The following is an 11,462-nucleotide window of genomic DNA, read 5'->3' on the forward strand; positions in this document are numbered from 1 at the left end:
TTTCTTTTAATTTTACACATTAAGGCAGCTCAGTTGATGGGTTACGGTGGATCCCTGGAGTATGGTATCTACATACAATGAATATTTAATCACAGCTATACCATCTCCTCTCCATGGATCCTCTCAATGGTGGAGAGAGTCCATGGAGAGGAGATGCTGAGAAGATGCAGTGCCTTAACCTGTACCTGTTGGTTATTTTTGTGGTTCATGAGATCTGTGACAAAAACTAAAAGAAAGTCGCAGCAGTTGATACAATGGTGTTGCCTGTATTTCATGTCATGGAAGCGGTGTTTAGTTTCCCTGATGAATATGACTATAAAATATTAGGGACACCTATCAGTATAACCTAGAATAGAATAGAATAGAATGCCTTTCATTGTCATTGTTCTTGTCAAAGCACAACGAAATTATTATTATTATTATTATACCTAGGGCAGTAGTGTGTGTGTGTGTGTGTGTGTGATAGATCAACATTAATGTTCAATAATAGGCAGAAAAACGCTCTCAAATGTCTTTGAAATTCAAAGCAACTGACCTGAACATGCTTACCTGTATAGAGCTGAATGCGGCCTCAAGTTCTTTTAGAGTGAGTCAGAGCAAGCCGCTGCTCGGCAACAAACTGCAAAGTAATTTGATTATTCAAATGATGATGTTGACCTCAAAAGCCAATGGAGAGAGGGAATGGTTGGAGACTGCAACAAAGCTACTACTTTAAGAGCAAGTACAGAAGATATTTCACATTGATTTCCTAAGATATATCCTCCTTTAATACTGTACTGTTGTACATGTAGAATGTTTTTTGTAAATAATAAATCATGGCAACTGAATCATGTTGGCATGATGTTCAGTGTCTGACAACAAAGACAGCACTCACATGAATTTGGTTAATTTTATTACTCACACTTCCGATTGTGAAGTCGAACACTGCAACAATGGTGTTTTCTTATCATAGACAAAGCAGTTGCACTGGGCTGATCAGACAGGAGTATTAAGAGTTTATTAAAGGGACATTTAATGCACAGCTTTCTTCTTGTGTTCTGTCATCAGGTTCTCCAAGTTCAGTATGTACACCAGAATTTACCTGGACAAATACACACATTTATCCATGTACACAAATGAGGCACAAAATTAAACTGCAAAGGCGACCACAGAAGATTAATTTCCCATGATACACATATAACCTCCATCCTTACAATACAAATGTTGGGCAAGGTCCATTATAGACAACTTGAAATAATGTAAGTTAAACACAAAATAAAGCAACAGAAACAAATTATATGATATGAGATCACATCAGTCTGCAGTATCTGTTGCTGACATTTTCAGAGCTGCAGGATCTTTGTAGTGTCCACACCAGCAGCTCTGACTGGAATCCACTGGTTACATACGTAGCGTGATGCAGTTGTCACACAAGTCTCTTCAAAGAGCAAAATTCTGCTTTGGATATCTTCTTTATGAGTTGAGTGATATATAAAATCATCACATGATATACTTCTGAATAACAATATATTTTGTTAAGATTGCCTTGTCACAGTTAATCAACCCCTATATAACACTGTTGTTTTTAAAACTTTCTGACTATTTCTATGGCCGAATGTGAAGTTGGGAACTCTGTAATGATCCTTCATTTGCTTCAGTTGTGATGCATATGTAAACTCCACCCATGAAGATATTCAAGTTGAGTTGCAATCATGGCAAAGACAAAAAGAGCTTTGGGTGTAAGAAGATTTCCAAAAATGAAAAAAAAAACATTGAGAGCAGGAGGATTACATATTAGGAAACAGCTGCAAACCTGCCTGCCCGTGGAAGAAAGACCAACATTTCACCAAGCTCCCTTAACAACTTATTAGTCAGGACAACTATGAAAACCCCCTGTGTGACTGCAAGACCAGTACTTCAGTGGCATTCATAAGACGTGAAATGAATAAACTAGGACCTCATTTCATGAACTGAAGAAGCTTCTCTAATTTAACCAGGCAGGATACCACGACCTGGATGACTGAGAACCTTCACAGACAACATTACATGGAAGTACTAATTCATGCTGCGTGTTGCTAATTAATGAAGGAATATCTTCATCTTGGAATGAATTGAAATTTATTGGAAATATTTTATGTCAGTTTCAGTCCTAGATAAGTTAACATGTATGTAAACACACTTTTTTATTCTCATCAACTCTATGTTCTTTTGTACAGTCACAGCTGATGATGATGAAAGTTATCAATAAGAAGAATGCATGGCTTGAACAGACTTTTTTTTTTTCTTGAACACTTCCGACACTATCGTGGCTGTTAAGAACGCAGCTCTCAGCTTGTGGGCAGATGGAGGCTGGCATGACAGAGATTCTCCATTGTAACGGATCCTGACTTAAATCAGCTCCTGGACATTGATCCTTCCTTCAGTCCTGGACTGCAACAAGAACGGAGGTAGCCTTTCAGGTGCATGCGGACCTTACTATGCAGTGAGGCATATATGAATGGGTTGTAACAAGCAGAGCTCATAGCCATTAAATGACAAGAGACTTGTAAGACATTTATGTAACGTTTCCCTATGATGTGGAAGTCGGGGTCCAGGTCGAGCAAAAGGTTCAGCACCTAGAAAGGGAGATAAGAATTCTTGTAATTAAATTGTTTAATGTATATTGTATTAATAAAAATGTGTTCCAGTCAAGGCTACTGACACATCACCCACATATACACATGATATTATTGTCTATTAGGATGTATGATTTATGGTTGAAATACTGTTGGTTTTGTAGTCGCAATGATATTCTCTTTATTTTGATACGATTGTGCTGGTTAAATCACCCTCTACAACATTCCATATGCTGACATGTTTTTCTGTCCATGTTTACAATTGATTCTTGACGATGACGAATGTGCGTCCTTCTTTCTAAACCGTGGTTCGACGTTGGATCTTCAACCCAGTTGTCTGGTTTATTATGATCGAGTACATCTCTCTGCTATTTTCTACAATGGGATCTTCAAAATCTGTCTTTAAAAAAAAAAAGCTCATCCAGACATGAGGCTAATTGTTTCCAAAGGACTAACCTGCAGTGGCAGCCAACACAGGGCAAAAGCAAGCACAGAAGCGACCAGTAGTAAAAAGGTCTTCCTCTTCTTTTTGTTCCAGCCCTGCTGACGACTGGATTGTTCTCCAGGTACTGAATGTTGTTTTAGGCTGATGGTGATGGCACAGTAGGAGATGCTAACAGACAGCAGTGGGATCATATAGGAGGTGGTGAGAATAAAGCAGGAGTAAAGCAGTCGTAAATTGCTGCCATCTGGCCAGAATTCCTCACAGATAACCAGGTCAATGCCGGTGGGTCGCAAGTCCAGGTAGCGTGTGTACAGTGACGGAGGTGCGGCCAGGGCCAGAGATAAAAGCCAGACCCCCATAGTCACTGCACCACAACCCCACCCTGAGATCCTCTTTCGTACTGGGTGAGCTGAAACCAGAGGGAAAAAATCAAAACAGATGTAAATGCACCAAGGCAAAGTATTTTGCTGTTCTGTAAAGTATGTAATGAAAGCGTCTTTCAAATGAATCTACTGGTATACTATCAGCCTGTTCCCTTTACATGGCAGGATAAAGCAAGTCGTAAAGTTGAACTCTTACTTATGACGACATAGCGGTCCACTGCGATGGCGGTGAGGGAAAGCACGGATGCAAACACTGTGGCACATTGCAACAAAGGGATAAGGTGACAGAGGGGTCTTCCAAAAGCCCATCCCTGGCTGTCGAAGGCATACGACATTGTCAAAGGAACACAGCTCAGACACATGAGCAGGTCTCCAGCTGCTAAATTACCAATGAAATAATTGGTGGCATTGTGGAGTTTTTTGTCAGCCAAGATGCACGCCAGCAGAAAGGAGTTTCCGACACTGGCGATGACCACCACTAAACAGTAGAGAGGCATGAAGAGAGGCTTGAAACGGAGAAGAAGCTCCATGCCTATAAACATGTCCAATGGGTCACCGTGGTTCAGTCCTTGACTTTTGTTGCCTTCCAGACTTTCTTGCTCCCCATTGTGGCTAGTGTTACTTGTCCCCATCAAATCCTCATCCATAAGTATATCCATCTCTGCGGAGCCAAACAAGGGAAAGATTCTTCAGTAAGAAAAAGGCATGGCTCAACAACACCATCAGTGCTGCAGTCACATTTTTTCTCTCGGTATTTACTGCCATTGTCACCCCCTTCCATATAGATATATTGTACAAAAACAAAAATGAATTTACAGGACACTGTAAATTCACACAAGGCTAGTGTTGAAGATAAATCTGTGAGTACAGAAACAAGACAACAATAAATGTCAGTCTTTCTCTAAATGCTAAATCAGTTGTGCTGCGAGAACACAAAAGGAGATGACTAACCGACTCAGATCACACCACATAACACTCACAAGAAGGTTATGCTTGTTTGCGTTCAACAAAATGAATATAGCCATTAATTGTCAGATCTAAAGGATGCTAGCTGATGTGGTTAGACAGAGCCAGGCAAACTGCGTCCCCCGTGTCTCATGAAGACCTACATGTGAACAAGTGTATTGATGTTCTTGTGTATCTCTCCATTCAAGTATCTACATTTTCTCTACCACCAGCCAACTGCACACAGCAGGTTCAGTAGTCTCTTTGTGTTCATTACCATTATGTGGCCAAGTATTTGTGGCTTATTAAGCTGAAAGAACCACAGCTTTCACTTTGAATTACATTGTAAAACTCCTCACCTGAATATATATTATAATTGTTCTGTTCTATTCTATTCCATTCATCTGCATTAACATTCACTTTACCTGAATGAGGGATCTAAACATATTTGATGTGTACAAAGTTTGTAAATTGACCTATATGAACAGATTTTTTTTTTTGAATGAATATCTGATTGAATATTTCCTGTTGAAAACCTCCAGAACTTGCTCTGCAGCTCCATCTTCCTGTGACAGTTTTTCATTTTTAATTTAATGATTTTTAAAATCACCTGCAACCAATATGTGACTAATCTCAGCTGGTCTCGCACTTGCATCCGAGAGCTTGGAAGAAAGCCACTTTTGCCTAGTAACGCTGTTGCCATGGCCTTTGTTGAAACCATCTAGATGCTGTAGTTAATTTGAGAGGCGTGATGAGAATTGAGAACCCTCAAAATACTCAGCAGGAATGATGCCTACAATGTTTTTGTGTGTGCTCTTTTTCCACTGTTACACTCACTCAACAGTTTGATATGACGCTAATCTGGACACATTTCATGATTCACTGCATTTCAAATTTCTGAATCTGTAAAAGGAAAAAAAAAAGACTGCCTGCTGGTGGGAGCTGAGCAAATACACAGAAGCAAACCCTGGCAAACCATAGCCTGATGATACTGTCGGCCAGCGTCCTGTTCCTTCACAGCACCTCCTCCAGTCTATGCTGACAGCATTCACACAGATCCTGACCTGAAATAACTTTTTTATATCGTGGTTAACCTGGGTTCTTGTTAGAAACTCAGCTCTGTTCACCACTGGACTTCAGCAAATGTCACTCTTTATTATGCAGCACTGACAAAGACGTGAGATGCAGGGAGGTCATCACCAAAACACATGACCTCACTCATGGTGCCAAGTGCTCTTTTCAGTTATTCTCTAACTGTCAGACACACTATAGCAAAGCATGCTGGAAGCCTCACAACCGCCCTCCCCAACACGCTACAATATATCACTTAAGAAGTTTCTTAGCTTCTGCCTGACAACACAGGTCCAGACAAACAAACAAACAGACAGACAGACAGACAGACAGACAGATAGATAGACAGACAGACAGACAGACAGACAGACAGACAGACAGACAGACAGACAGACAGACAGACAGACAGACAGACAGACACAGACAGACAGGCAGACAGACAGACAGACAGACAGACAGACAGACACAGACAGACAGACAGACAGACAGACAGACAGACAGACAGACAGACAGACGGACAGACAAACAGACAGACAGACAGACAGACAGACAGACAGACAGACAGATAGATAGATAGATAGATAGATAGATAGATAGACAGACAGACAGACAGACAGACAGACAGACAGACAGATAGATAGATAGATTAGATAGATAGATAGATAGATAGATAGATAGATAGATAGATACCCCCCCCCACACACACACACACAAACTGCACGAATGATCGGAGCTGCTCTGATGACGTAGAGCTCCTGATATTGGAGCTCTGCGTGAATGGAGGCGGTTTCCCAACCCGTGGCCTGTGGACTGTTATATTTACAATATTATATCTTTCTAATATTTGGTTTATAACACTGTCAGCACACAGTTACAATCCCTTGCACAGGTGCAGCCATTCAAGATGCTGCTTGAAAGCCATGATCACTACACAGATGTTTATTATGATGGGGTCTGTAAAAGAGTCACCCTGATTCCTCCAGATGTAGTGAACTCCCAATGGCACAAATGGCACTCGTCCACATGTTGCAAGCAGCATGTTAATGGAGGACATTACTTCTGCAGTGAAGTTGCTTCCTCAACAGCAGATTGGCCCTATATTTTTACAGAGACCAGGATATGAGTCAGGATAAGGAGCTTCATCTGCTACAGTCTGTGTGACCTCCTGAGATCGGTCAAGCTTTTCCCATGCTAATTGTGGCCAACAGAATTCCATTATACACTGTACAATGACAATTAAGTCTACATCTAAATTCTGAGCGAGGCAGGTTGTGTTCGCCCCCAAAGAGGAACTGATGTGTCTGGTATCTGACATGCAAAGAGTATTCTGTTCTCGCCCCTGTCATGCAGATGGTATAATTCAAGCAAGCACTTTGCTGGTGTCATTTCTAAGGTGGCATGTCAGGGACCATTAGAGGATAAAGATCACCTGATCATCTCATGTGAAGATAAGTGTCATTGCATTCTGAGATGAGATTCACATCACATCCTTGTGTTATTTGCCACTGTCCAGGGTGGCATTTGCATTATGTTGCCGCAGTATGTAATATGTTTTCTCTCTATTGTCCTCAAGTATCCACACATGGAAATCTTGCGGACCCCCCATCAGCGGGCTCCTCTTTCTGGGAACATATGAATTGTTGCAGGGTTCTTCTAGAAGAATGAAACATTTCCTAAGTCTCCAGTGAATTGTCTCATTTTTTTGTATGCGAAGGGAACAGACCCAAATGGGGCTATTGAAAGAAAAGACATTCTGTCTCTTTTGGACTTCTGCTGATATTCTGAGAGAAACTATAAAGGGCCTGCATTGAAATATGTACTATTTTGTTGTCTGTCTTATTTTGTTCCATGGTTTTTTGTTTCATCAGATATATGACATGTTCTTTATTTTCCTCGGGGAACATTCTGGAACAATTGCATTTGTCACATTATGGTGGTTGTTATTTTTTTTTGTCTCAAATTTCAGTGAAATTGCAAATTTTAATCATATCTTTCCTCCACTATAGACAAAAAGCTTTGGTTTTACAGTTAGTGATTACATATTACAATTACAGCAGAATCGTAACACACACACACACACACACACACACACACACACAACACACACACACACACACACACACAACAGAAATCTATGATCCATGAAAAAAAAAAAAGAAATTTCATTTATGGCTTTTTCAAAGAAATTTAAAAAAACAAAAGAAAACATGTCAAGTTCTAGCCATGTGTCCATAGATAGAGACTATTTATCATGGGAGAGAAAAGAATATCCTCCTACCTGTGACGCAGATGTTCAAAACTGGAGATAGCTAAATCCCTGTTTGATCTTTTTTGGTGAATTTTCTTGCTGTCCTGCTCTTCTGTCTTTGTCAGCTGACTTGTCACTTCGTTTTCTTTCCAGTTTTCTCTCTCTCACTCTCTCTCTCTCTCTGTCTCTCTCTCACTGTTTCCCTGCAGCCCAGGAGGTTACCTCATTGATCTGTAGTCAGGAGCACAGTGTCTCACTCAGCAGTGAGATTGGACAGAAGGAGAGTTAAAGCCCTGATGAGGTGTGCCCCGCCCCTGCCCCCCCATCCTCCATCCCCCCCTCACATGTTTTTGCATAAAGCTGATAACAAACCTTATCAAATATTTGGTCCGCAGGAGGAAGAGCAACCCATTCTTGAGTTCCTTATTCTCCCCTCACACCACAAAAAAATTGAAGAGATGATCGCAGCTGTGTTGAATGATTATACTCCATGATCACCGCAAAGAAAATGACCATAAGAAAAGGAGGTCTTCACTATAGTCTAGATAGATTTTGTCTTATTTAGAAAACCTTTATATTATATATACATATATATAATTTTTTTATTTTATTTTATTTTTATCAACCTTATTTTCTCACTGTCTCTTGAAGCTGCTGTAAACTGCAATTTTCTTCACTGTGAGACAAATAAGGTTATCTAAATAAAGGTATCTTATCTTATCGTATCTTATATTTTTGCGAATTTCATAAGGAGATAAATAAAAGTATCTATCTTATATACCTAAAGTTTTGGTGCCCCTCACTTCTTTTTATTTTTTACACTGTGGTTTGCTGGATGTCCTTTAATATGAGCTGCCCAAAGCTGAATCTTGGAGTAGAAGGTCCTCCAACTTATACACTTCATTTATAATTATATTCTGATTTATATATGTGTATGTCAACAGCAGGACGTCTGGGAATGACAGGAACGGATACCTCAGAAAGGAGGGGTGAGGTGAGACAGGAAAAGGGGAAACACAAACAAACACCAGTTTTTTTCCTGCTTTGTTCTTCTGCCCTCATATCTTCATCTGTTTCTTTCCACTCTACATCAATATTGTGAGGGTCTTAAACTTAGACCAGACATCTGCTCTCAGGCTGTTACACACCAGTTGGAAGGATCAGTTCAATACAAGACAGCCACTTCAAAAGTGGCACACTATGGGAAAATACAAAAACGCGTTTGGGGGCAAGAAGAGTGAATAGTGACAGCAGTCTCTATAGATTCTGTCTTTACGTAGAATTATGCACAGCAGGTGTTATGCAGGACAAGAAGATATAGCTTTAGACTGGTGCATGCATTCGTATGTGTTTCAAATATGAAATACTTGTTATGACTATTTTAGGGTTTTTCTTGCTTTGTTGTTGTGATGATGCAGTAATTCCCTGAATGACCGAATAATTATCATAGTTTCAACTGGTCTCCACTGGTGGATGAGTAAGCTTTTAACACTCCTCGTAGTGGTTACAATTGATTTTCCTTATCCATCTTGTTGTCAGTCACAAGTTCCTGTGTAATTATTATCTGTCGTCTGGATACGTAATTGGCTGCATGCACTTAACGTCTGTGTGAGTGTACAAATAGACGTAAACATCACAGACATTTAGAATAATTGGAACATCAATACCTAATAATTTCAGTGTGTGAGTAACATAATATAACAGATCACAACACAATGAGTTAGTCTCTGCATGCTTGTGACGTGGGGGTGAAGTGACACTGAGTTGAATGTTCTATCTATCTATCTATCTATCTATCTATCTATCTATCTATCTATCTATCTATCTATCTATCTATCTATCTATCTATCTATCTATCTATCCAGACTACTTCTACTACTATAGGCTTTGTCTACATGTTTACCATGACACACATTAAGTGTAGACCATGTTATTATCTTGGTTTAGCTCGTTTTGGAATACATCCTTCATTCAGCTCATTAATTCAGTTCATTCACTCTCCTTACCACGTCATCTCATCAGTGTATTCTTTTGACCTCTCTGTCCCACCTGGTCCTTGTAAGCAATCAAGAATCTAAGACCTGCTCCATGTAGGTGGCTTTTTTTCCCCCCTCTCCATTTGCATCTGTGTCTCCACAAGCAAAATCGTTAAAATGCAAACGAAAACATTCGGTACTGATGGATTGTTGTTGGATGGCTTAGCAGAGATCTTCACAGTACGTTTGGTGGTTCTGTTTGTCATCAGATAGGCTAGTAACTGGACATGGGTGTGGACAGGTCAATGACCAACACTGTGAACATGTAACATGTAAACAATAAACCAAAAAAATCGGGTCATGTCATCCACAAATCAATGATGTAACCGTCTAAAATGCAAATCTTCACTTTGGCCAGAGTTTTAATAACCTCAGTTTACAAACAAAAAAGAAAAAACTGCTTTTTAAAAATACCCATGTACAAGTGGACTAGGCATCAATCTACCCTCATCTCTGCCAGACTCTTCCCTGCCACCTGCTTTTCCATGCCAGCCCTGGATATGGATTGTACTTATCGTCCCCCAACTCGGGTTCATTGCGTTTATTGACATTATGCTGCATGGATTACACTGTGGACGATACATTGGGTTTATTCATCATTCATCATTCATTGTTCATTGTTTCAAACTGACTTGCTGCACAGAACTGCCTGTCGCTCTGCTGCATTGGGGTCCAACGTACCTCATGACAGTTTTGATTTCACCTTTTATGAAATATGTTTCTGCTGTGTGATCATGAACTAACATACTGCTTAGTATATCTGACATCTGCACATTCAACAAACATCCCTTACAGCAAGCGATTAGATGAGGAAAAGTAGGAAGGAAAGATGGAAGGAAGAGAGAACCGAGGTGACCTTGATGGGAGCAGAGACGAAGCAGCACGAAAGAGTGCTTTTGGTTGAGACAGGAAATGATAAAAGTTACTGATTTTTGTGCTGGAAATAAACAGAGAACATTGATCATTAGAAGATGTTTCCATGTTTTTTAAAATTCTGTCTCAGTTTATCTCGACTTCACACTTGAGTGCTATCATCCCTCCCTGAATCCTCCCCTCTAAAAGATATTTTCATCTAATTTGTTAATAACTGATTGGTTCCTATGAACACAAACCACACACACACAGATTACTCTAAATGGTTGATTCATTTACAGTGTGTACCCTCACCTCTGGTGGTGTTCAAATGACAGAAAAACCTCCATCAATTCCTCTGATTCATCATTATTACTGCATTACTGCATTTTTCAAACTGTGACTAACAGTAACCAGGTTTGTGTTTGCCCATCATTTTGATGGGTTATACCTTTAGGTAAATGTATGCCGTTCCCTCCTGCTCATTCGTGCTGGAGTTGGCCAAGGAAACAAATACTGTCCTCTCTAACCAACTGGTACATAGTTAATCTTTTAAAACTATTCCAACGGTTTGTTTAATTATATGTGCTGTTGCTAACAACAGCTGACATGAACATTAACATAACTTGTAGTTCAGTTGACTCTGTACCAAGTCCATAATAGTATTAACAGATTGTTCTTGTGAGGTTTAGGCAGGAGTTTTCAGGTTTAGACAATGCATACATAGCAGCCATGTCTTTATGTTCTAAAAATAGAGTCCATTTGGCCCACCTAATGGAAGTTCCTGTCTGCTGCATCAACTGTGTTCTGTGGAGCGGAACACAATATTATGGCTGCGCAGCAGCTGATAGGCTTTAAAAAGTTGTGCATTAGAAATATATTTTTTTG

At 39.9% G+C, this 11,462-nt stretch overlaps 1 protein-coding gene across 1 annotated transcript; it reads right to left on the reverse strand.

The window, feature by feature from the left end:
- Positions 1-2,372: 2,372 nt before the first annotated feature.
- Positions 2,373-5,589, reverse strand: LOC144739539 (prolactin-releasing peptide receptor-like). Its single transcript, XM_078622479.1, has 5 exons — positions 5,586-5,589; positions 4,727-4,792; positions 3,619-3,954; positions 3,051-3,448; positions 2,373-2,594 (listed from the first exon to the last, which is right to left on the reverse strand). Exons 1-5 carry the CDS (start codon positions 5,587-5,589, stop codon positions 2,373-2,375), a joined length of 1,026 nt encoding a protein of 341 aa, XP_078478605.1.
- Between the last annotated feature and the right edge of the window lie 5,873 nt (positions 5,590-11,462).

Source organism: Lampetra planeri, unplaced genomic scaffold, assembly GCF_965212315.1.
Source record: "Lampetra planeri unplaced genomic scaffold, kcLamPlan1.2.h2 scaffold_1551, whole genome shotgun sequence".
NCBI classification, from domain to species: domain Eukaryota; kingdom Metazoa; phylum Chordata; class Hyperoartia; order Petromyzontiformes; family Petromyzontidae; genus Lampetra; species Lampetra planeri.